The sequence below is a fragment of the Monodon monoceros genome, unplaced genomic scaffold (assembly GCF_005190385.1).
Source record: "Monodon monoceros isolate NGI ecotype Baffin Bay Population unplaced genomic scaffold, NGI_Narwhal_1 Super_Scaffold_20, whole genome shotgun sequence".
Taxonomy (NCBI): domain Eukaryota; kingdom Metazoa; phylum Chordata; class Mammalia; order Artiodactyla; family Monodontidae; genus Monodon; species Monodon monoceros.
The window spans coordinates 34,173,713-34,201,523 of record NW_021703777.1 but is presented as its reverse complement, the minus strand read 5'-3'; the positions used below and the strand labels follow the sequence as shown (position 1 = coordinate 34,201,523).

The following is a 27,811-nucleotide window of genomic DNA, read 5'->3' as shown; positions in this document are numbered from 1 at the left end:
TTTGTATAAACAATGATATATAAATAAGAAAAAAATAATCATGAAAATGTAGGAAAAATAAAACAGTAACAAAAAATTATGAAGGGTCATCAAGAAAAGTTAGTGACTGCAGACTTGAAAGCTCTTCCACAATAGACTGCATTTTATGTTGGCCTGTTCACCTTGTGTACTGCTCTCTAAATCTTTTCTGTTGTGTAGATATGAATCCCGAGGAAATTGAAATAGAGATAGCCCATTGTCCCAGAATCTGAGACCATATCTGTCTTATTCTATTTCATTTACTATCTCTACAGTGTAATATTCACAATTTTAAGCTGTACTACAGAATATCAATTCTGATTTAAAGGACTAGGGATTTAGCAGGAGTAAGAAACGTTTTGAACATCATAGCACTTTTTAAACAATGTCTTTTTAATTCTAGTGGTGAATTTCTTAGTGCTCTAGTAAAGTAGAAAACAAAAGAATTTTTCTGTGGCTTACAAAGTCTACCTGACTTCTGTCCACTGTGGGTTGTTGTATGGAAATTCATCAAATTTGCTCATAGAGCATTAGGAAATAGTATTTTGACATGAACTACTTAAATATTTTAACACTGTTTTCAAGTATGTAATATAAATGAAGTTTTTCTTTAATGCATTTTGACTTCAGGCATATTTATATAAATGTGTAAATAAGGCATTTTACCTTGTCCTTTAAGAGGTAAATGATTCTCTGACCAAGGACTTCTGTTTCACAGAATGTTTTAAATGTCACTGCAGGCTTGGAGCAAAACAACACAGTTAAGGAAAAAGTACCTCTAAAATTCTCAGGGCAAAATGAGAAAAATCGAGTTCCCAGAGCTGCTACATCAAGAACTGAAAGAGTATGGCCTGGAGGTGTTATTCCTTACGTTATAGGAGGCAACTTCACTGGTAAGATATTCCCAGAGAGTCTATTTTGATAAAGAATTAATAATTATCATATAGATTAATTGTATATTTTTAAAGAATACTAACATATAAAACATAGTATTAAATGAAACATGAGAAATATTCCATTCACCTGAGTTGTCAGTTAGTGTGTTTTGAAATTTTAAAAAGTATTTAGTCTTGAATTCTAAGAATCTAAAGAACTATTCTGGTTTTTAAATTGAATTTCAAATGTACCCATTAAATCTGGAAGCTGATTTCAGCTGACAGGAATAATGTATGTCTCGTTCACAGAGCCTTGTACACACATACTTGTAGAGACAGTAAGCTCAAGCCTACTGATTATGAAGGCAGTGTCCACTCTCAAGAGTGGCTCACTGCAGTGGTCAGAGCTAGTATTCTTTGGTTGATGATAGAGGTGTTGTCTGACCTGTGCAGCCAGACCTGGGTTGGAAGAGCCCACTGTTTTATTAATGTCATGCCATTTTTCCAGGCAGCCAGCGAGCCATGTTCAAGCAGGCCATGAGGCACTGGGAAAAGCACACGTGTGTGACTTTCATTGAAAGAGGGGATGAAGAGAGTTACATTGTATTCACATATAGGCCTTGTGGGTAAGTAGAACCAGGGAGTGACTTAAGTAAATTTAGAAGGGAAAAAAAATCCATAGGTAAGATTCACTTTTTAATATTTGCTTAGTATTTTGCCCATGAGAAAGTATGAATTTTACATAAGAGAATATTATATATTAAATAAGTATACCCTTTGATCACAGACCTCTGTGCATCCTCCACCACCACAGCTGCCTTTCCTTCTGTTCTAACTATATGGTGGCATTGCCAACATCCCACTAACCTGAGTTAGAAACCTCAGTATTTTTTTTAGTGATTGAATTTTTAGTGATATCAACAGAAATATTTCTGTTGATATTCACTATGTCTTATGGTTTCCACTTTTATCCCATGTCAGTCCCCTGGTCCATTCATGTCTTTGTCCCCTCACACCGGCTGTACTCCAACTGCTCTCCAGTCTTGCCTAACCAATTCACTGCCACTAGAATTATCTTCAAAAAATACTCTTCAGAGCAAAATACTACACTTTTTGAGATTCCTCAGTGTTTCCTCCTACAGTGATATTTTCTAGATTTGCTTCTTACAGGATAATAATACTCTCTTCAAAATAAACTATTCTATAAGTTGTGAAAATGCTGTGTTAAATTTCAATAGGTATTTCTACAAGCAGTGTGCTAAACCTTACTAATATTCAACCAATTGAAAGAAATATAGAGTACAGTGTTCCCTAAACTTATTTTAAAAAGGGAACACCCATCTCACCCTGTTAATAGTGAAGAACGTATATCAGTATTCCAGAACACATTCTGCGAAATGCTAGCCTGAGAATAAAACCTAGATGCTTGGATGTAACATTTAAGGAATGCCATGAACTTACCACAGCTTCCATCTGCTGCTTCTGCTGCCACTTCTCTCCACAAATCCCATAATCTAGCCAAGTTACAGTAACAGCAGTTCTCCAAGCAATGCTGTGTACTTTAAAAGACTTTTCATTGTGAAAACTTTCAAATTTTTTCTCCCTATATTTCCAGTTAGTTGGAACTTATATTTAAATATTTGAGTATTTAAATTGTTTCCATTTTTGTTTGTTTGTTTGCTAAGAATACTTGATAGGGTGTGCTGTCTACTTTACACTGCATCACATCAAGAGGCACATATGCCTGGACCTACCACTTTAGTGATACTGTGATTGATCAGTGGATTCAAATGGTGACAGCCAGGTCCCTCAATTGTAAGTTCCCATCATTGCAAAATAGTTATTTTCTCATGTTGTTCTTTTCTTTTATTCCTTCTACATTTATTAGCTGAAATTCTTCTATAAAGAGGAATTATCTCTAATCAACTATAAGTATTTGAATACCCTCTATTATAGTTCACATAGAGAAGTAAAAATAAATGCATAATTCCTTTGGAGGAAATAGTTCATGCCGTAATGACACATATTTTCAGGGTGGAGGAAGTATATATTTCACTAGGTATTGGGGGCATTACATCATCTGGCTTTGTTATACCATATTTTCCTAGAACATTTAACTTAACTTAAAAAGTAATGAGTTTTAATTTTGGCCCTACTTAAGTGACATTAGGAAAAATTATACATTATTATTTTTCTATATATTTTGATAGTACCATAATTTTTTTAGCTGACTTATTTAAGCAATGTTTTCTTCTAAATTACTCTAATTACTTACTCTTGATAAGTTTTGGTTACATTTGAAGTCCCAACTAATTCTTTATATGTATTTAATATTTTTAAATATTAAGGACATTTTAAGGTCCAAATCTAGACTGTCCTTCCTTCCTTCTGATTATCTAATAGGAGTGGATATAGCTCAGATTACATATTTCTAAATATATAATGTATTCAAATCAATACATCTTTTCTTTACCCACACTTCAATTCTGTAAATACATGCAAAGCACCACTTATTATTTTATTGCTCAAATTCTGTTTGTAACAAATTCATATTTATACTCATTTTCTTTTATTAATTTAGCTCTTTTCAAAGTTTTCCATTTCACTTGTTTTATCCTGCTAAACTATTTTTCCCCATTCACTATCATTCCTTCATGTTTGTTTTTGTGATGTTTTAGTTGCTTGAATGCCTTTACTTTCCTTTTTCATCAGTTGAAATCTTTCACATATTTCATGCTCACCCATTTTTGAGCCGCCTGCAGTGGGACTTTGCTCTACAACAGCTATAATAGCTCCATTTCCACTGTTGGTACAAATGTCTACCTTCATCAATGATGAGAGCAGGGAGCTTACCTCTGTGTCCCTCATGACACACAGCACATGGCATTATAGGTAGGTGATCAGGAAAGTACCAACAATTTACATGTCAGCTAAAGTACATTGTGTGTAATCCTGAGATTAAAAAATGTAAGAATTCGAAGGGGGTTTGAAGAACATGTACTTCATCAATTTAGAGATGTGAAAACTGAAGTTATGACTTTCCCCAAGGTACTTAAATCTGTAGTTACATTCCTGAAATTAGACTCGAGTTTATTTGTGACTGTTAATAGTAGTAATGTCGCATTTTGGTGATTTGTTTTGGTGCTCATTTTCCAGTTCAAAGTTTGCCCTGTATTATTTTTTCAGTGATAGGAAGGATGATACTTTTTATGAAACTTGATCATTGGCCTGCTAATCATTCTAATCATTTTGTGACTTCTGTATTTCATTTGAAATTACCATTATTGGCCACAATTTCATGAAATTATGGTTATTTCATCATTCTTGCTATGATAATGCTGCATTTATATCTCATAAAAATCAATTTAAATTATTAAAGAGTTTGACAGTTGGTATTACACAAAATAGTGAAAGCCATCTGGAATAAGATACATTTTGAGTCAAACATTTAACACTCTATTGGATTTAGTATTGAGTCTTTTCTCCTATAAGAGCTGTGGCATATAATGTATCACATTTAGCAATACCTAGTATAAATATCCATAGAATATGGAGAACCTTTAAGGTGGTGCCATTGATATGGACGACAACATTTATCAGTTCTGTTTCTAGCTTTAATCTAGAAGGCAAATGTGTCTTATTACTCCTTATCATTATCATCACTTTCATTGAGTTTACCCACTAAGTCAGACAACTTGTAGCTCTTGCAATTTTTAAAAATAAAAGCTAAAATAATCTCCATATTTATGGGAGGAATTATTAAATATGGAATCACCTATATCATTTAGAGCATTATATTTCCCATCTTATTCTGCTACAGTCAATTTTTATTCAATAAATATTTATTGGGTGTCTAGTTCCATATCAGGCCTTTGATAGGTGGGAAAATAATAAAATTTTAAAACGCAAAAAGTAGAAATCAGACCTTTTTGCCATTTAGCTCTAGTGTATTCTTATTTTTAAGTTGTATTATAATCGTACATTATGTTTATATGTATCTGTATGCATGTTTTTAAGTATATGATATCTTTGCTTCATCTGCAGTGGACATAAGCTTTAACCCTCATTATTGACAAAAGGTTTGAACTGAGCTATACATAATTTTCAATGAATGTCTATTAGCTTCAGTGGCATTTATTTATTTTACAAGATTATTAATTATAAACAGCAAAATGTGAGACCATTTAATAATAGAAGTTGTTTGATTTTATTCTTTGTAAGTCAGAGATTTATGTAACTGAATTTATTACCTTCATCTATTATATGCTGATTTTTAATGATTACTAAAAAACAATCAAACAAACAAATGTAGAGTTAACTTATTTTCTAGGTTTCATATGCTTTAATTGTATTTAACTTTGGTTAGTTTAATTATTCAGACTGTAACAGTAGTCACTTATTCATCCTTTCCTATTGAATTCTCATTTTGTGCCACTTACTATACTAACTTTGGGGACTATAAAATTGAATGTAAGTTGTTTTCTCTCTGCAAGGATGTTATAATTAGGCAGAGGAAGTGTGCTAGCCAGGATTCTTGTTCTCAAGCAACAGAGACTGGCTAACTTAAGCAGAAAAAATAGTTTTTTAAAGGAATTTATAGAATTATACTAATAGAAAAAGTAGAGAGCCAGGCTGAAGGAGGAGTCTCCTTCTTGCTGAAGCAAGAGCATGTTGAACCCCTCACCTTGAGCATTTCCACCACTTCTTTGGATGCTTGCTGCTAATTACTAGAGTCTTAGCTGTGTCCTGCACTTAGGAGATATGTTCTTTCAATAAGTATTTATTTATTAAAATTTTTGACTTTTTATTTTTCAAAATTTTTCCAGTTTTATTGAGATATAATTGACATACAACATAGTGTTTTAGGTGTATAACATGATGATTTTAGACTTGTATATATTGTGAAGTGATCACCACAATAAGTTTAGTTAACATCCATCATCAAACTTAGTTACACGTTTTTTTTTTTTTCTTGTGATGAGAACTTTTGAGATCTACTCTCTTAGCAACTTTAAAATATATGATATGGTATTGTTAACTTTAGTCACCATGCTGCACATTACAGCCTCAGAAATTACTTATGTGTAACTGGAAGTCTGTACATTTTGACCCCCTTTCATCCATTTCACCCACTCTTAGCCCCCACCTCTGGCAACCACCAATATGTTCTCTGTAACTATTGAGTTCTGTTATGTGCCAGGCTGTATTCTAGGAGCTAGCATTATAGCATGAGCAAAACAGGTACACTTTCTGCCCACCAAAGGTTACATTCTAGGTGGGGAGGCAAAAACCCTGCAAAGATAAATGAAATATAAAATGTTTTAATAGACAATAAATTCTAGGACAAAAAGGAAAGTAGTGTAAGTGGGATGGAAGGACATTTGCACAGAACTTGAAAGAGGAGGAAAGAAGCCATATGTATATCTGGGAAACAGAGTTTCTGACAGAGAAAATAGACAGTAAAAAGGCTCTGAGGCAAGAGTATTTCTGCATGCTCAGGGCACAACAAGGAAACTTCATGGCTCAAGTGGAGTGACAAGGATGATAATAAGAGACAATATCTATATGATAAGATATTTGTGTGCGAAGATTGTGTAAGATCTTATAGTTTTTTTTAATAAGTGATTTGATTTTCCTCTGAGCAAAATAGCGAGCCTGTATCAGTCAGCTTAGGCAATTTATGATGTGGTAACAAACAACTCCCAAATCCCAGGAGCTAGAGCAACAAACACTTACTCCTTACTCTTACTATATATCCGCCATTGATCAGCTATAGCTCACTCCAGAGTCGTCACTATGGTGTCCAGTCTGATGGAGAAGCCTCTTTTTGGAACCTTGCAGTTGTAGCAGAAAGAATAGAAACAATATGGTCAACCATATTTGCTCTTAAAGATTCTCTCCAGAAATGACACAGTTTTTGCTCACATGACATTGTCCAGAGCAAGTCACACGACTAAACCCAGCAACAGTAGGGTAGGGATGTATAATTATCTCCTAGAGAGGGGTAATGAATACTTTTGAATATTGACACAATTTACGACATAGTCATTGGAGAATATTGAGTAAAGAAGTGGAGTAATCTGAGTTTACATTTAAAACATATCTTTATGCTGAGAAAAGACTGCTGTGGGGAGGGTATAAAGCTTACAGGCAACTTTCTTTGTGCGTATAGGTTTTGCTCCACCAATCCGAGGCCAAAGTAGGGAATAGCGGGTTTTGAATTACCTTCTTACTCTCTATGGCTTAGTGAGGCTTCTCTAAAATTGGTAAAATATTTTCTTGAGAGGACAGGTAGGGCTTATAATGGCCAAGCTTTAAAAGCAGCACTCAAATTTGAAACAGAAAATCAAAAGCCATGTACAAGAAAACGGCTTCAAACCTGGATGGAATTAGAAAGAAACTCAGACATGTTAAAACCATGTTTTTATAAACTGTGCATATTAAAAATAAACTGTGCATATTAACCTGTCATTCCATACATAATTGTATGTGCATATATTTAGCTATTTAGTCATTTGAGCATCTAGAATTCTTCCATTCCTGGACCTGTAGTATTTCAGAAATCAAACCACTACATTTTTCTTCACAGGACCATTGTAAAAGCCAGTGTGAAATGTATCTTTGCTTTCCATTATGAAACCCCATCTTATTTATTGGAAATTGTTATAGGTAAAATTATGCTAATAAAAGGTGTTTTAGATTAAAAGAATCAACCACATTGCTTGACTATCTCCTGGATTTTGATTTGCAAAGTACTTTTTTCTCTGAATATAACCAGCAAAAATGATTCAGTGTGGGTAATTTAGTTGCTGTATAATCCTCAGATATTTCACTTTCATCACTATTGCTTTATGGTAGCAAATATTTCAGTTTAAATCTCTCCAAAATTTGCAAATTTTGAGTTTTGCTACACCTAATACTTTACTATTTCAGTATGTAATAATTATGTATGTATAAATTTAAAAGTCATGGTAAAAAAATATCTACCTGAGAGCAAAAATACAAGTCCCTGATTTTTTTCCCTACCAGTTACCTCACTTTTCTTTCTTTTACTGATTTATTAAACTTAATTAACTCTTATAATAGATTCATAAATAATAAGCTGAATTACTTTTTCTAACTGGCATTTAAAGCCTACAGAAATAATTGGAATGACAAATGTGCTTACTCTGAAAAGTGAAATTAGTGAAATGCATTTTAAAAATTTGGGCAATTAATTTTGGGCAATTTCCTCTTTTAATTTAATAAATTAGAAAAGATGTTCAGTGTCCGGCACATTATGATTCCCATCTATTCAAGACCAGTTATTTACTGCCCTCTATTGCTGTCTAGAGGGGTGGCCCTTAGATAAGCTATTTTAACGTAAACCCTAAATTTTGAAGTTTTAAGTGTAATTTTATTTATAACTATGATTGTAGTTACCATATTATTATACCATTTAAAGCTTATTTTAAAGTGTGTCCGTATGTGTCAACCCTTGCATGTTCGTGCACACTCTATCATGCACAGTGACACACATGCATGTATGCCCACACACACAAAATGAATAAATGGAATATCTATATTTTGGGTAGAAAAGCATCACTGAATATGTATAAATATCAATAAATTGAAGAAAATTTGCAGGAAGATGCTCTGCATGCTTCACATTCTGAAAGTCCAAGAGATTCTTTCAGAAGGTGAAATGGACTATCACACTAAACATTTGCCTGACCATTTGACACAGTCTCATAATTCTACCAGTTGTTGATTTTCCTTCACCAGTCAACCATTAACCCTAGATAATTCACCTTTTGAAACTAATTTTCCTTGATTGACTTCTCTTAAAAGTTCTCTTCTTTAAAAAAATTCTCCCATGAAGAGGAAAAGTAATTCCTTTCTTAATTAACCAACATTTTTCACAAACTTAATTGTTTTTCTCAAAGAGGAAAAATAAACTTTGTTTTTATTTTTAATACTGAAATAATGGATTATTGTTAGATAACGATATTGACAAAGTGGTTACCTAAATGGGTTTTGAGGATAAAAAATTGTATTAGAAATACATGTGAGTTGATGTCTTGTGTTTAACTATATGTATAATAGCCATTAATCGTCATCATAAGTATTTTATTTTCTGATTTATCTTCTGAATACTCCTAAAAATTATTTAAGGCACATCTTCTAATATATGAATTAGTACAAAGGCACTTCAATAGATTATTTGGGGACTTGTACATAAATCTACCAGGATTACTAGAAATTTTTATTAATGAAATATTTATTAATGAAAAACTGTTCTGCCTCTGAATGTGTTGGACTTTACAGTTCATTACAAAAGTTTCACCCTACTGTAATTCACTCAGCATCTCCCTGTCCACCACCATCTGCACTTTCTACTTTATTCCAGATGCTGCTCCTATGTAGGTCGGCGTGGAAATGGACCTCAGGCTATCTCTATTGGCAAGAACTGTGATAAATTTGGAATTGTTGTTCATGAATTGGGCCATGTGATAGGCTTTTGGCATGAACACACACGACCAGATCGAGATAATCATGTAACTATCATAAGAGAAAACATCCAGCCAGGTGAGAGGCTTCAGAATGTGTTGGGTTTAAGGTTGACTAAATATCTTTTAAATGTATTGTACTATTTAACTTCTTAAAAAATGTGAACTGATTTTGTTGATATTGTAGATCAACATTTTGCTTGATTTAAAAATAGCTGCTATGTTGTTAATTTTTTCCTGCAGACCAAATGATCTTATGCATTTTTTAGGCTTGCTTTTTTTCTTAAGATTTAGCTATTTTATATCCAAACTTCGGTGCTTTCCAAGAATGGGTGTAGGCTATTAAAACATAAATTAATATTAATAAATTTTTAAAAAGTATTTTCTATACTTAATTCTATAATTTATGTTGTTGGCTTTTAAAAAGGATCCAAGGTTTGCCACAAAATGTGCTGCTACCATACAAATCTATATTATATCAGGGAAAATTTCTGGAGAAAATTCCAGGGAAGTGAGTCATTTCCAGGACAGTCCAAATATTTTCTTGAGATTTCCCCTGAACTACACTAAAGACAAATTCTTAAGAATGTTTTCAATAGTTTCAGTAGTTCAATAGTTAATATATAATTAAAATTTAATTTTCTCCAACAGTTGATGTGTGATAATCACCTCATTTAGTTTTTCATTTGTTTTACCTTTCATAATTCATAAAGATAAGTACATTTCAATTGCCAGAAGAAAAATCCTGTTGTTTAGAATCGTCTTAGAAAGTTGTGTGTATTTCAAGCAGAAGCAAAGCAGAAATGTGTCCTTATTTCCTTATTCATGGCCAGTTTTAAGTTACAAACATTTAATTCCTTAGAATTTCCTGTGATTTACAGCATTGCTGTATTTATTTGTTCATAGCATATTTGCTGCCAGTTATTTATCGAGGCACTATTAGATGTTGGAGATACTTCATGAAAATTACAGAGCTTAGTGTATGTATATCCATGTATACAAACGATTGCAAGCGAGTGAGAATAGTGTTATATTGAGAACACAATCCAGTTCAAGCAAGGTGTGACAAAACGTGCCTTGCGAGTCAAGGGAGACGTCACAAAGGAACTGAAATTTAGAAGTAAAGGGGTTCTAAGTACCCAGAAGAGTGATGGAATTTCTAACTGGAAAAAAATAAAAGCATCATGATCAAAGCTACAATTACAGATAATTGAATCATTTTTATTTGCCCAAATGGCTGCATGGTAAGTTACAAATGAGAGACTAGTTGGTAATTACCAAGGGAGATTAGATCATAGAGATTTTCTATCTGAAGCTAAGAAATTTAGATTTTATCCTCTAGCTACTGGAGAATAATCAAAGGATTGAAAGCAGAGCAAGTTCAGATTTAAAAAAAGAATTATTTCAGCTGTAGGGATTATTAACTGAGAATGGGGATATGGGGGTGGGGAGGATGAACGTGACATCAGGGAAACCTATTAGAAACTTAAATAAATCGTTTATAAAAGATGACTAAGTCCTCAGTTAGGGTGGTGTAGGCCAAGAAGAAGGAGAGGAATAATCTTTCAAAAATATTTTAAGAGAGACATCATGTGAAAGCAAATCTTCAAGATTTTATTTTTAGGCAACAGGGTGAATGGTGGCACCATCAAATGAACTAAGAAATATGGATAAAGCAACATATTTTTAAGAGGAAGAAAGACAAATAATTTCATTTAGCATATCCTTGAGTTTGAGTAGCCTTTAGATGGTCCAAGTGGAGATATTTAGTAGACAAAGGAAAGGTGAGTCTAGACTTTAAGATATCTAGAGATAGAAATTTGTTAGTGGATTTCACTGTCTAGGAAAATATTGGAGGAAGAAGAAAATAAGATTGTGGGTAGAATATGGGGAACACCAATATTTAAGCAACATTTTGTAGAATATCTCTCAAAAGATGAAGAAAGTTTGGTCTAAGAAGTAGGAGAAAAATCAATGAATGTGATGTTACAGGGAAGAGATCACTTCAAGAATAAATAAGTAATCTGTAGTGTTGAAAGAGAAGTAAATAACATCTATACTCCCAATATAGAAGACTCTAATGCCTGACCAGCTATCAAGGTTCATCTTATACTTTATATCATTGGGAGACAAAGAGAAAATATTTCTGAAAATTACTCCAACTACCAACTAAATGAAAAGTTTTCTATCAACCACAGTTACTAAGTTTCCTCTATTATGTGGACAAAATAACTTATAAAGGAAGTAACTTCCAAGAATGATTCTTGCTCTTAAAAATAGGACTCTGGTTCAACATAAATTTATGTAGCTAAAACAAGCAGAAATGTATAAATAGTATGTAAATGTATAATACTTAACACAGTGCTAAACAATTTATGGCTTTTCATATTTTTGAGTCAATATGACTCATAATGTTGACTCATATTTTGAGTCAACATTCAATCTAATAGAAAACAACAATTTATTGCATGAGATGTCCTGAGTATTTGGAACTCCACGCACATTTTGTCATACCTTGTTTGGATTCAACGATATTCTCAACATATGATTATTCTCACTTTTCTCACTCACTTGCAATCATTTGTATCTATGGACAGTTGGCCCTCCATATTCATAGGGTTTTGCATCCGTGGATTCAACCAACCTCTGAATCGAAATTTCTTATTCATTGTACTAAACCATTTTATATAAGGGACTTAAACATCCACAGATTTTGGTATCCAAGGGCTTGCTGGAACCAGTCCCCTGCAGATACTGAAGGCTGACCATACTATAGAAAGGTAATTCTAGTATGAAAAATTCATATTGGAGAATAATCTTCAGCAAATTTGTGACTTACTTTGGCTCAGAAATTTTAGATCAAGTGTTATTCTAAGGCAACGTCTAATAAGTGTGGACTTTAGCTGCATTTATATGCAAAATTAGTGACTATGATAGGAGCCAATTTGGTACAAAGATTGGGTTACTTTAATCCACTTTAGAACATGCCTTCAAGAAGGTGGTTGTCATTTTTTAAAAAATTGTTTAGGGTGAGTTCCACTGGTGCTCTGTATCTCTGATCCTCTTCTCTTCTGTTATGAAATGTCTGCTTTTCTTTATTTGGACCAAGTATGGCTGTGTTCTTTTTAACTAGCACAAAACACTATGTCGCATACATGGTAACTGTTCAGTTATATACATCAAAATGTATTACTGAAGTTGCTTCATGTTCCACTTTCAGAAATTTTTATGAAACATTTTGCTTTAATTAGAGAGTATACTCACATATTGTGCTTGAAATTTGAAATCCCCAGTGGATTATAGATTAATATTAAAAAATCAGCCCCACAGCTTTATAAAAATCTCACCTTAGAATTGGTTGTACTAAAATATACTTACCATGTTTAATAAAGAAGAGAGTTTTTAGCAGTTACTTCTATCAAAGATTGAAGATAATGCAGGGTATTTCCCGAGAATAGTTGTAATACAGACAGATAAACCAGAGATTTGTGGAACGTGTATTTTACTATATGGTGTGCTTAGTTCATTGAAAACTATTTATTGTATGAATTCATTGTAAGGTGGATTGAAACACTTTACTCTGGGACTTGGGTTCTGTAACTTCACGCTGATTGTTTTATCTTTAATGCTCAAGTGAGTATATCAGACTTCCTTATCACATGTAGGAAAGATATTATACTCTGTGGCATCACTCAGTTTTTTTATTGCTTTTTGGGAAATTTTTAATGTAATATTTTTATATTCAGTAGTAATACGGCAGTTGGAATAAAATTAAAATAGTTACATAAGTGTTGTACAATAATAGTTCTTTTTTAAACTCCAGCCTTGAATTTGGAAGCCTAATAACTCAATTTTACACTTTGATGTTTCAAAATGAGCTATAAAAGCAGCCATCTTTGGCTGCTGAAATTGTGAAAAATGAATCACTGAAACCTAAACTCTGAGGAAATACTCTGCCTCTGGAACCATTGATGTAGATCTACACATTTAATACTATGTTATTTTCAAATTTCAAGAAATAATATTATAATACAGATATAAACAGGCAGTTGAGAAATCTATTAACATGAAGATGTCCAGAAGTTAAAATAGCAGTCGTGAAAAGTAAAAAATGAAAAAGTAAGTTCTGAAACATATTCTCTTGACCAAAAAAGCCCTCCAAGTAGAGCCTCATTTTCATCAAAGAGAATCTTGTTTCAGTTGCTGTGGTTTTATCTTTAGTGACAAAGTCACATAGCAAACGCCTGCAATGTTCTGTGTACATACAAATATAGTTTTTATATTTTTTCCAGTGTTTCATAGAATCTAACACAAATAGGAAGTTGGTTTTTTTTTTTGGTCTTTGCAAATATAGTCATAAGAGAGAGGTGGGAGACTTATTAAGTAAAAATGTAACTTTTTGTAATCACAATATTGTTAAAAAAAAACCCAGTAGTTTTAAAGAAACAAATATTTAGAGACGGTAAAAGAGTATACAAAGAAAACAAATCCAAAGCATGCTTTTGGTAATCTACCTTTTTGCCAAAATTAACTTATTAATTAAATTCAATATTACTCTTTCAGGATGATATTCAAGTGCAAGCATTGGCACTGGATGTACCCTTTTGCGAGTACCTGAGTGTTAGTGTGTAAATACAACGTCGTGAAGATCAGCGATCGGCATTTGGTAGAGAGCAGATAGAGGCAGGAAGGGCTCTTCTGTTCTCTTTTCTGTCTGTTAAGAGGCTTCTGAAATGCTTTCTGTGCCTAATTCTTAGGTCAAGAGTACAATTTTCTGAAGATGGAGCCTGGAGAAGTGAACTCGCTTGGAGAAAGATATGATTTTGACAGTATCATGCACTATGCCAGGAACACCTTCTCAAGGTTGGAGTCTCAGGTTATACCTTTTGACTTTTAATTCCTTTCCTCTGTGTGGCTCCTCACAAAACTAGGCTTAACATTAGAACTAGAACCACTTTCAGATATCGCTGTCATAAAGTACACAATATACTTGATTGGTGTTTATAGCCAACAACAGGCATTTGAGATTTTAAAAACACATTTTCACATTTCCTATCAAATAAATAGATTCTAAGTAAAAATTAAAAAATTTTGAATTATTTAATATTCTTAAATCTTAAAAAAGTTCAATTAAAATGATTACCAAACCAATCTGTGTGTTAAATTGGCAAAGCACTATTAATGAAAATTAGGCATTTCAAGTCAAATAGCAAGCTCAGTTGTTGAGTTGGAATGTTATACTCTCATGTGACTTGTGTTTTTATTGTGTATTTTCTGCTGCTCAAGTACTAATTTCACTTGAAATATGCTATAGTAAAATAATTCTCAGAGAACATTTTAGGAAGATATTTTACCTCATATTCTTTCCAGTTATTAACCTTAAAATTATTTCATTAGTGACTGAATGCTAATTTTTAAGAGTGTAATAAATTTGGGTTTTGATCTATTTCACTCTAAACAAGATGTCATCAAGGCAATGGTTTCCAGGTAAGGAATCTGAAACTGTTAAAACCGCTGAAGTCATATCTTTTTCCCATTTTATACCCATTTTACAGTCATGTCCATTCCACTCATTCTTTTCTGATCACCATGCCCATTTCACAATTCATTAATGTCTATGTTTAAAGGAAGGGTCAGGAAGAAGACAGTAAATTCAAGTTAATTCCCTGTTTTTTAAAAAAATATGTGGTAATAAGTAGAGAAGGGTGTAAACAAATTCTTAACACTTGGATAAATATTTAAATTATGCTTCTTTACGACCAAACTTTATTATTAACATAATTGAGTGTTAACTGTATTTTAAAAATCATTTTATTCTGAAGTATATAATCGTTCAAATATAATAACTACCCAAATACTTACTGTTTTTTGAATTGAATTGAAGTTTTAGCAGAAATACATCCATAAACTTGGCCTGAAAATAATCTTAAAGAATTGTAAAGCTTTGTTTTCATGCTTGGAATTGAGTTTTATTTAGAAACATGTGAAAAATGAGGATTGGGGTACCAGTTTAGCCAAAGTGCTTCTCTTATACTGTTGAGTTATATTAGTTAGAAATAAACTGAGTTTAGATTCTTTGGAATAGAGCAGGTACTGGAGAATGGAAAAGGTAATTTATTATTTCTGTCCCTGGTAGACAATGAACCTATACCAAAGCTTGAAACATACATTTTCCCTTATTCTGTACTCCTTTCATGTCTTTAAATTGTTGCTTTTCCATAAACCATGAGGTTCTTGCAATTTATCACCCCCTACACCTAACTTTGGAGTTGCATGACAACTAGCCTTGAAATATTATTTTCTCTTACTGTTTCAAAATTTACCTGTTCACTTTTCCCAAATAAACTTATATTCCTATAGTGAAAGTAACTGTATCTACCTGTTAGAAGAATTGATCCAATTCACATTATTTTTTTTTTCTGAATTTCATGAGAGGAAACATTTCACACAGCTCTCAGCCACCACCTCCAAAGTATTTGATTTTTTTTATTATTGTGGTAAAGAAACCTCAATATCAAATTTACTATATTATCTAATTTTAAGTGTACAATTTATTAGTATTAAGTACATTCACATTGTTGTGAAACAGATGTCCAGAAACTTTTCATCTTGAAAAACTGAAACCCTATACCCATTAAACAACAACTCTCCTCTCTCCCCCCGCCCCACTGCCAGCCTCTGGACCACCTTTCCACTTTCTGTGTCTATGAATTTGGCTACTTTAGATACCAAGCAGAATCACACAGTATTTGTCTTTTTGTGACTGGTTTATTTCACCTAGCATAAAATTCTTTAGGTTCATCTATGTTGTAGCATGTAACAGAATTTCCTTCCTTTTTAAGGCTGAATAATAGTCCATTGGATGCCTATACCACATTTTGTTCATTCATTTGTTGATGGACATCTGAGTTGCTTTCACCTCTTGGCTACTGTGAATAGTGCTGCCATGAACATGGGTATGCAAATATCTCTTCCAGATCCTGTTTTCCATTCTTTTGGATATATACACAGAAGTAAGTGGGATTGCTGAACTATATGTTTAATTTTTTGAAGAACCTCCATAATTTTTTTCTTAGATGCTGCACTATTTCACAATCCCATCAACAGTGCATAAGTGTTCCAATTTCTCCATATCCTCACCAACATGTGTTCTTTTCTGTTTTGTTTTTTAATTTTTTGATAGTAGCCATCCTAATGGGTATGATGTGATGTCTCTTTATGGTTTTGATTTGCATTTCTCTGATAATTAGTGATGTTGAACATATTTTTATATGCTTGGCCATCAATGTCACCAATTACTAGAGAAATGCAAATCAAAACTACAGTGAGGTATCACCTCACACCGGTCAGAATGGCCATCATCAAAAAATCTACAAACAGGGCTTCCCTGGTGGCTCAGTAGTTAAGGATCCGCCTGCCAATGCAGGAGACATGGGTTCGAGCCCTGGTCCGGGAAGATCCCACATGCCATGGAGCAGCTAAGCCCGTGCACCACAACTACTGAGGCTGCACTCTAGAGCCCATGAGCCACAACTACTGAGCCCGTGTGCCACAACTACTGAAGCCCACACACCTAGAGCCCATGCTCCCAACAAGAGAAGCCACCACAATGAGAAGCCTGTGCACCACAATGAAGAGTAGCCCCCCCTCACAGCAACCAGAGAAAAGCCCACATGCAGCAACGAAGACCCAATGCAGCCAAACATAAAATAAATAAAATAAATAAATTTATTTTTTTTTAAATCTACAAACAATAAATGCTGGAGAGCATGTGGAGAAATGGGAACCCTCTTGCACTGTTGCTGGGAATGAAAATTGATACAACCACTATGGAGAACAGTATGAGGTTCCTTAAAAAACTAAAAGTAGAACTACCATGTGACCCAGCAATCCCACTACTGGGCATATACTCAGAGAAAATCATAATTCAAAAAGGCACATGCACCCCAGTGTTCATTGCAGCACTATTTACAGTAGACAGGACATGGAAGTAACCTAAATGTCCATCAACAGAGGAATGGATAAAGAAGATGTGATACATATATACAATGGAATATTACTCAACCATAAAGAGGAAAGAAATTGGGTCACATGTAGAGATGTTGATGGACCAAGAGACTGTCATACAGAGTGAGGTAAGTCAGAAAGAGAAAAACAAATATTGTATATTAACACATATACATGGAATCTTAAAGAATGGTGTAGATGATCTTATTTGCAAAGCAGAAATAGATACACAGACGTAGAGAACAAACATATAGATACCAAGGGAGAAGGAGGAGGATATGATGAATTGGAAGATGAGGATTGACGTATATACACTATTGATACTATATATAAAGTAGATAACAAATGAGAACCTACTGTATAGCACAGGGAACTCTACTCAGTGCTCTGTGGTGACCTAAATGGGAAGGAAATCCAAAAAAGAGGGGATGTATGTATATGTATAGTTGATTCACTTTACTGTACAGTAAAAACTAACACAACATTGTAAAGCAACTATACTCCAATAAATATTAGAAAAATAAGAAAAAACCTCCATTCAAATCTTCTGCATATTTTTAAATCAGATTACTCCATTTTTCTATTGTTGAGCTGTAGAATTTCTTTGTATATTCTGGTCTCTTATCAGATATATATATCTTACAAATATTTTCTCTCCTTTTCACTTGATTGTTTCCTTTGCTGTGCACAAGATTTTTAATTAAAAGCCTAGTCCCACTTACCTGTTTTTGCTTTTGTTGCCTATGCTTTTGGTGTCATATCCAAGAAATCATTGCCATATTCAATGTCATGAAGCTTTTCCCCTGTGTTTTCTCCTAAGAGTTTTATAATTTGGGGTCTTATGTTCAGGTCTTTAATCTCCTTTGAGTTATTTTTATATATGGCTTTGATAAGCGTCTAACTTTGTTCTTTTGCACATGGATATCCAGTTTTCCCAACATCATTTGTTGTAAAGATTATATTTTCCCCATTGAGTCAATACCTTTAACACCGTTGTTAAAGGTCATTATATACACTAGGGTGTATTTTATTCCTGTTCAATTCCATTGTTCTATAGGTCTGTCTTTATGCCAATATCACACTGTTTTAGTTACTTAAGGTTTGTAATATGTTTTGAAATCTGAAAGCATGAGTCCTCCACCTTTGTTCTTTTTTTTCAAAATATGTTTGGCTATTCAAGGTCCTAAGAGATAACATATGAATTTTAGAACTGTTATTTTTTCTATTTCCACAATAAATGCCATTTTGGTTTTGATAGGGATTATGTTGATTGTTTTGAGTAATGTGAACATCTTAACAAATAAAGTCATCCGATCCATAAATATAGAATATTTTTCCATTTGTTTGTGTCTTCTTTGATTTCTTTCAGTGATGTTTTGTAATCTTCAGTGTGTAAGTCTTTTGCTTCCTTGGTTAAGTTTATTCCCAAGTATTTTATTCTTTTTGATGCTATTTTAAATGGAATTGTTTTCTTAATTTCCTTTTCAGGTTGTTCACTGTTATTGTATAGAAATGCAACTGCTTTTTGAGTGTTTATTTTGTATCCTGCAACTTTGCTGAATTCATTTATCAGTTCTGATAGTTTTTGGGTGGACTCACTAGGATTTTATACATATAAGATTGTGTTATCTGCAAACAGAGATCACTTTACTTCTTTCTTTTCAACATGTATACCTTTTGACTCTTTGTCTTGCCTAATTTCTCTGACTAGGACTTTCAATACTATGTTGAATAAAAATGGTGAGAGCAAACATCCTTGCCATCTTCCCGATCTTAGATGAAAAGTTTTCAGTTTTTCATTGAGCGTGATGTTATCTGTAGGTTTTTCATATATGACCTTTTATGTTGAGATAGTTCCCTTCTATTACTAGTTTGTTGAGTGCTTTTATCATGAAAGTGTGTTGAATTTTGTCAAATGCTTTTTCTGCATCAATTAGATGCACATGTGGCTTTGGCCTTTCATTCTGTTAATGTATTTAAAGTTTTATAGTTTCTTCTATTCTGAACCCAGATAGTCTATAAAAGTTTTAGTTGTTTTCATCAATATTTCCCATGAGCAGATTTAGGTACTTACTGTGGGAAGAACAGGGCTGCATATAGGGGGCTTTATATGCATAGATAATTTGTAATGTACATGCTTGCAAACTGGAACTGCCCATTTCTAATAAGAGAATTGTAAAATTTTATGAAGTTTTATGAAAAGCACAGTTAATTCACTCTTCTAATGTAGGTAAAACAAATGAAGATTAGTAAGTGACCCCATCTATGGTCTGTCTGAAAGAATGCTCAGGAAGAGCCTACATTGCTTAATGGCCTGGTTGTGGAAGGAGAGAATTGTTAACTTTCTGACCACGAAGAAAGATCAAAAGAATGGGTGACTGACATCCATACAAATGGAAGGCAGATTATCTCCGTAGATTAAATGAGCCAAAATTCATCATTCTACCCCCTGAGTTTGAATATATCTTCTACAAGATGTCCTTGACCTTTTAAAATTGAATCATTTTTTTTAAACTGGAAAAAACAAAATTTTTCGAAAACTACAGGGTTTTTTTTTCAAAATAGGAATAGAAAATAGTGAATACTCCATTAGTACTGAAGTACTGCAGAAGTTGTAACACTTCACTAATTTGGACTTACCTACTTAATGTATCTGTTGATTTGTGCAGCAAAGTTGAAGAATAACTTTTCTCAGTGCTGCCCTATAGCTCAACTTCCCCTTCAGTTGCACTGGCCTAGCTGGAGTTGTATTTTATTAAGTGTGTGCAAGCTCTCACTTTTGATGATTAGTTCCACCTCCCTACCTTCATCTCAGGTAGTATACATATTGAGTTTTGTAGAGACTTAGATTTGGTTTTAAAAGAGTTCCAGTATCTATTTGAGTTATCTGGGTTTTATCTAAAGATCACCACTCCTACCTAGAAGCTAGAGAGGTAAGTCATAAGTTACTTATAGATCATGTCACACCTCTGTTTACCATCATCCACATATTAAGAGTTTTCCTCAGGTTAAAAGTTAAACTTTGACACTCAAACAAAGCATCCTCCCATCTCAGGGTTGCTGTATTTCTTAAAGTTCTTTCTGTCTGTGACTCTCTACTCCCAGTTAACCACATTTACCTCGCCTTCACTTCCTTGATGTTTGGCTAAAATGTCAACTTCCAAGTGAGCTTTTCTTTGATCACTCTTTTTAAAAGCTATCCCATCAGTGGATAATCAATATCCATCTTCTCTTCCTTATTTTTCTCCAAAGTATCTGTCACTATCTCAGTTAACAATCTTTGTTAAAGTCTTTCTCCCTCCATTAGAATGTGAGAATCTTAAGGGGAGGAATTTTTGTTTCTTTTATTTACTGCTATAAATCCAGGCCTATAGGTCTATAACAATGCTCAGTAAATTTTTTTTTTTTTTTTTTTTTGGCCACGCCGCACGGCATGCAGGATCTTAGTTCCCTGACCAAGGATCAAACCCATACCCCCTGCAGTAGAAGCGTGGAGTCCTAACCACTGGACCACCAGGGAATTCCCAGTAAATATTTCTTAAAGGAAGAAAAAGTAGAGCTAAAATATTGTTCTTTTAACCTGCAGTTTAAATACAATTTTTCATTTAAAATTTTTGGAAAGAAACTGTCCCATCATTCATCCCAGTTTCAAAGTTTGTTTGTTTTTTTAATAATTATATTTCTTAATTTAAAATACTTTTATAAAAAGTGTCTCTTTTTATACAATATTTCCTCACCATTTAAAATAGTCTCCCAATCCATTTAACTTTTAAGCTCAGTTACTTTCTTTAGAGCTACAAATGTTAATATTCATTGCAAAATTAGACTGTATCTTTAGTTTACTATATCCACAATTTTTAGTCATGCACAGCAAGTTTGTATCACAACCTTGGGTGTGAAAAAGCTCAGTATCTTAGCATTATTAGTGCATTGCTTAGTTGTTTTGGTTTTTTTTTTTTGCTTATAAATTTTACCATGAAGTTTTTACACATATAGTGTATAGTATATGTGTGTGTTTGTATTTATGTGTGTGTTACAAAATTATTTTGCTTTAAACTTCCTAAAATTTGACACTCTTTGTTTTTCCTTGTTCTTGTAACATATACTGTGATAATTTGACTTCAAAAAATACTTAGGTTAAATTAGTAGTTTAATTTAAAAATAGTAACATACTTGTTTTGTTTGACTTTTACAAGTTTAGTAATCTAAAAAATATTTATTATAAGCTGTTCTTAAGAAAATAGATCTCTATGAGGAAGAATTGTTTGACAACTTGGTAATTTAAGTGTTTTTAGATCTTGAGCTACCAAAACAAGAACCATAGTGTACTTGATAGGGACTATATAGAATTTTAGCTTTTAAAAAACAAATTATATACATTTTTAAGGAAAAAGTGAATGCCATCACTGACTTTATATTAGCCATACACATTTAGCACACAATTTTCTTCTACTTTGATGAAAGTGTTTTGAAGGTCTGACACACTCTTTAAATCTTAACACTGATATATTTCTCTTTTGATTGGTTTTAGTTTGAAAAAAAAACATTTGTAAGGAATATATGTGTTTTAATGTGGTGACTTATGTGTGACTTGCTTCTGATTTTTTTCAGGGGGATGTTTCTGGATACCATTCTCCCCTCACGTGATGATAATGGCATACGTCCAGCAATTGGTCAGCGAACCCGTTTAAGCAAAGGAGATATTGCACAGGCAAGAAAGCTGTACAGATGTCCAGGTATTGCACCACCCAAACTCAGAAGCATAATTGTGCCTGATAGTGCTCTTACAGATGAATAAGCCACAATTTTTTTTTTTTTTTTTTTTTTTCGGTACGCGGGCCTCTCACTGTTGTGGCCTCTCCCGTTGCGGAGCACAGGCTCTGGACGCGCAGGCTCAGTGGCCATGGCTCACGGGCCCAGACTCTCTGCGGCACGTGGGATCTTCCCGGACCGGGACACGAACCCGTGTCCCCTGCATCGGCAGGCAGACTCTCAACCACTTAAAGGAAGGTCTTAATAACAATGTACCAAGAGAACACTAATGCCTTACTGGTCCAAGAAAGAAAAGATTCTGCTTCCAAACTGGAAATACTTATTACTCTATGCACCTCCTATATACTCAAAATGCTTGAAATAGCTTATATCAAAGATACATGCTTGGGCTTCCCTTGTGGCACAGTGGTTGAGAGTCTGCCTGCCGATACAGGGGACAAGGGTTCGTACCCTGTTCCGGGAGGATCCCGCATGCCGCGGAGCAGCTGGTCCCGTGAGCCATGGCCGCTGGGCCTGCGCGTCCGGAGCCCGTGCTCTGCAACGGGAGAGGCCACAGCAGTGAGCAGCCCATGTACGACACACACACAAACAATAAAAGATACATGCTTAACACAGCTTTTCCCAAATTTTTTTGTTTATGGAAACTAATACCTATGGAATTCACTTTTTGTTCCAGATACTAAGATCACAAGTGGTAAAATAACTAATAAAGTTTTAACTGGCTGCTATTCTAATAATTTGTGCAGACATTCAGAGATAAGATGGGTATATTAATCATTGAAGTTTTGCATAGGCTTTGCTTAAATTTTATTTATATATATTTAATTATTGGGAAGTTATATTAACTAAGTTTACTGTGATTATTGGTCCCAGTCCAGGAAACTTTCTTTGTAGAGTACAAGAGAGGGCTAGCTGATTCATTAACAAGTGTAATATTTGCTCATTAACATATAGAAACGTCTTCATGGGGCAGAGAATGGTCTTCCTCTTCCCTTTATCCCGGTAATCAGCAGTCTGCTTGTGAAAGAGATCCTCTCTGGGGTGTGTGAGTGGTGGTGCATCTTCTTCTCTTCATAAATGATTCATTTGTTCTCTTGTTCTCTTTCTTTTGGGGGGCCTTCTTTTTCTTGTGACTCTCATTTTCTAAGTGTATTCTTCTCTACTTGGATCTAATTTTAGGATTACTTTCCTTTTTAATTTCTAAACTCCTGAAGCTGAACTCTTCTTCTAATACAGTCTCTTGTCTTTATTTGCATTTTCTCTTGATATAGTTTTTCTGTGGTCCCATGAACTTTTGGCTTATAACTACTTCATACTTATGTCAACTGTCAAACATAATATTCTCTCAGTAAATCTTCTTTAATTAAATGTCAAGTAACATAATAAAACTAGGAAAAAATAAAGTAAATTAATATCTAAAAATGAGCTTCTGAGGATTAGAATGTTCATTATTATATAAAAGTGTATGTGTATTCACACATGAACCCACATACAAATCTATGTTTACAAATTTAAAAGTGCTGTTAAACATACAGTATATCCACGTCTATGGATGCACATCTGTGTGGTTGTAGGTATGGAAGACCAGTTTCAGTGTTCATGGAATTCGAATACTGGAAACTTTCTAAACACTCGTACATTAAATTTATTTTTTAATTAATATGAGGTTCTTTTTAGTTACCTAAAATATTAATCTCTTTAATTCCTTATATAATGCTCTGAGATTCCAGCCAGAATACTCTTGATATATGTGCTTATGTACAATTCTTGGCTAAAATATATTGCCAACATGCAAAAAGAATTTAGCTATTTTCCCACTTATTCATGGACCCATTTATTCTTCTCCCATAAAACATTCCTTAGTTCAGTTGATGGTACCACACATAGATCTTCCCAAACCACAACCTGGAGGGCATCCTTACTTACTTCCTCCTTTTGCCTCACTTCCCACAACTAGTCAGTCCTGCTGCCTTCTTGGTATCGATCTCACGTACTTGAAGTAAATCCCCTATCCTAGGGATCCTCATCTTTTGTCTGGATTGCTTCAATGCTTCCTAAATAAGCTCTTCCCTCCATTCTTACATCTCTTTAGTTCTCTGGCCACACTGCTGTTCAAGTGACTTTTCAATATGTAAATTTTATTCTGCTTATTTTAGGATAAAGGCTGATTTCCTTCTCAATGTCTCCTTCAAGATTTTCCCCTGTCTCTTCTCCCAGGCTCTTCTCTAGGTATTTCCCTTACAACCTAGTTTCTCACCTCTACTTCATTCAGCCCCTGACACTACAGTAAGCTTGCCTCTTGCTTCTTCCTCCAGCCAGAAAACTCTTAACTGCCTCCTGGCTAAATCCTAACTCATATTCAGAATTTGGCTCCTATGTAACCTCCTACTTAAAAACCCGCTGGTCTCCCAGGAATCCCATGTTGCTAAATACTTTATTTGATTCTGGCCTTATGTCTTACTGCTATAATCATCAATTTACTTGTCATTTCCCACATTAGAGTATAATTAGAGTATAATCTTTAGGATTGGAGTTAGGTTTTTTTCCTCAGGGTATTCTGAATCAGATATAAGTTACGTGCTCAATAAGTAGTTGTTGTATGAATGAAATAGTTGCTTTAATATGGGAAAAGTACTGCACCAGATATTATGGCCACAGAGAAGGAAGCACAGATTATACACACAAATAGCCAATTATCTGTGGGATTATACAGACAATATTACTTGTTGAGGAAGTAAATCTCATCAGTAAAGGATGCTAAAGCAGTTCTGAGAGGGGTGCCTAAACTGTGCTGCACCCTGGAATGAGGAAGGCTTCTTGGAGTTGGTATTTGTGCTTCATCTTCAAAGATGATTCAAACTTGGCTAGGGAGTTACTTTGAAATAGATTTTAAAATATTTCAGTAATTAATCTCACCATTATGGCTCAGATGACTTGGTATTTCTTTTAACATTCCTTATCTTAAAATAATTTTAAATCTAAATTTTATTTATTACATATAAAAGTTTAAGGGAGGGCTTCCCTGCTGGCGCAGTGGTTGAGAGTCTGCCTGCCGATGCAGGGGACACGGGTTCGTGCCCTGGTCCAGGAAGATCTCACATGCCGCGGAGCGGCTGGGCCCGTGAGCCATGGCCGCTGAGCCTGCACGTCCGGAGCCTGTGCTCTGCAACGGGAGAGGCCACAACAGTGAGAGGCCCGCGTACCGCAAAAAAAAAAAAAAAAAGTTTAAGGGAGCCATGGATGTATGAAAAAGTTAATTAGGTAGTGCTAAGTTGATTAGATATAGTTTTATTTCTTCCCCTACTCTAGAGTTTATCAAGATTTTTGGGGAAGAGATTTATGTAATACATTATTGTCTGTTTTATTTAGAGTTAGTAACATTATAAATGTGTTCTTATAAAAAAATGGAAAAAGGATTCTCAATCTTTGATATATGGTGGATGTTGCAGACATTTGCTTGGGAAAATATCTGTAGATGTAAATACAATCAGCAGTATATTTAACCATATTGTTAATAACACAAGAATTTGTAATAATTTCTCAGCCACACACAATCAAAGTAGCATTTATACAATTCAAACACAATTTTCTATCTTGGAAGAGGTAAGTTACACTAGAATCATGTGATGCAAAAGTGAGATGGATCATAGAATAAAGAACTTTTTATTATTAACTATTTTTTAACTTTGGTGAAACACACATAACATTAGACCTGTCCTATTAACAAATTTCTAATTGCACAATACAGTACTGTTAACTATATACGCATTGCTTTACAGCAGATCTCTAGAACTTTTCCAGCTTGCATGACTGAAACTGAAACTCTATACCTATTGAACAGCATCTCCCTGTTCCTGTCCTCCCAACTCTGGCAACCACCATTTTACTTTCCACCTGTTTGAGTCTAACTACTTTAGAAACCTGCAGTATTTGTCCTTCTGTGTGTGACTGGCTTATTGCACTTAGAATAGTGTCCTCAGGGTTTATCCATGTTGTTAGCACATGACAGATTTCTTTCTGTTTTAAGGCTGAATAATATTCCATTGTATGTATATACCACATTTTCTTTATTCATTCATCCAGTGATGGACATTTAGTTTGTTTCTATCTCTCGGCTACTCTGAATAATGCTTCAATGAATATGTGAGTGTATGTATTTCTTCAAGATTCTGTTTTCAGTTCTTTTGCATCAATATCCAGAAGTAGAATTGCTGGATAATTTGGTAGTTCTATTTATAATAGCTGAGGAAACTCATACTGTTTTCCACAGTGACTGCACCATTTTAATTTCCGACCAACAGTTAAAGTGGTTCCAATTTCTCCACATCCTCACCAGCACTTGTTATTTCCTGTTTTTTGATAATGGCCATCTTAACAGGTGTGAGGTGATATCTCATTGTGGTTTTGATTTGCATTCCCCTAATGATTAGTGATGTTGAGCATTTTTTTCATGTATCTATTGGTCATTTGTATGTCTTCTTTGAACAGTCTATTCAAGTCCTTTGCCCATTTTAAAATTTGGTTACTTGGCGTCTGTTGTTCTTTGTTTGTTTTTTTGCTATTGAGTTGTAAGAGTGCCTTATATATTTTGGATAGTAACCCCTTATGAGATTCATGATTTACATATGTTTTCTTCCATTCCGAAGATTGCTTTTCACTCTATTGATTGTTTCCTTCACTGCACAGAAGCTTTTTAGTTTGATGTAGTCCCCCTTGTCTATTTTTCCTTTTAAAGCCTGTACTTTTAGTGCCAATATCTGAGCAATCATTGCCAAGATCACAGTTATGGAACTTTTCACATATGTTTTTTCTTCTAGGAATTTTACAATTTTGGGTCTTCCTTTTAACTCTTTAATCCACTTTGAGTTGGTTTTTGTGTATAACGAAAGAAAAGGGTCCAATTTCATTCTTTTGTATGTGTATATCTAATTTCCCCAACACCATTTATGCAAGAGGCTATCCTTTCCTCGTTGTATAGTCTTGGCACCCTTGATGAAGATCCCATTTTACTGTTTAGGTGTGGGTTTATTTTTGGCTCTTTATTCTGTCCCATTGGTCTATAAGTCTCTCTTATGCCAGTACCATATTCTTAATTACTGTAGATTTGCAATATGTTTTGAAGTCAAGAAGTGTGAGGCTTCCAGCTTTGTTCTTTTTTCTCAAGGTTGTTTTGGCTATTTAGGGTTTTCCTTAAATTTCTTTCAGCAATGTTTTGTAGTTTTCACCTTACATATCTTTTGACTTATTGGTTAAGCTTATTCCTAAATATTTTATTCTTTTTGGTGTTCTTATAAATGGGGTTGTTTTCTTAATTTCCTTTTCATATTGTTTGTTGTTAGTTTATACAACTGATTTTGTGAGTTGATTTTGTATTCTGTAATTTTGTTGAGTATTTTTTATTACCTCTAACAGTATTTTTTTTTGTCTGTGGAATCTTTATAATTTTGTACATATAAGATCATGACATCTGCCTAGAGAGATAGAAGGTTAACTTCTGAATTATGTTTCATTTTAGAGTAATTTTGATTAGGAGAGTGATAATAATTTGCCTTTGTATATTTCGTTATGCCTTTTTTCTCTTAAATAAGACTGCATTTTGTAGCTCAAAGATATATTCTAACAATTAAGCGCACAGTCTTCCTACCTGTG

At 33.9% G+C, this 27,811-nt stretch overlaps 1 protein-coding gene across 3 annotated transcripts in view; it reads left to right on the top strand.

The window, feature by feature from the left end:
• The window catches only part of TLL1 (tolloid like 1), a 260,947-nt gene that overhangs the window by 115,971 nt on the left and 117,165 nt on the right, over positions 1-27,811 (top strand). For all 3 annotated transcript variants that reach the window (XM_029235369.1, XM_029235370.1, XM_029235368.1), the window contains exons 4-8: positions 759-911; positions 1,402-1,519; positions 9,283-9,461; positions 14,140-14,245; positions 22,001-22,125. In XM_029235369.1, the coding sequence (XP_029091202.1) occupies positions 759-911; positions 1,402-1,519; positions 9,283-9,461; positions 14,140-14,245; positions 22,001-22,125 (681 nt within the window). The remainder of the gene's footprint in view (positions 1-758; positions 912-1,401; positions 1,520-9,282; positions 9,462-14,139; positions 14,246-22,000; positions 22,126-27,811) is intronic.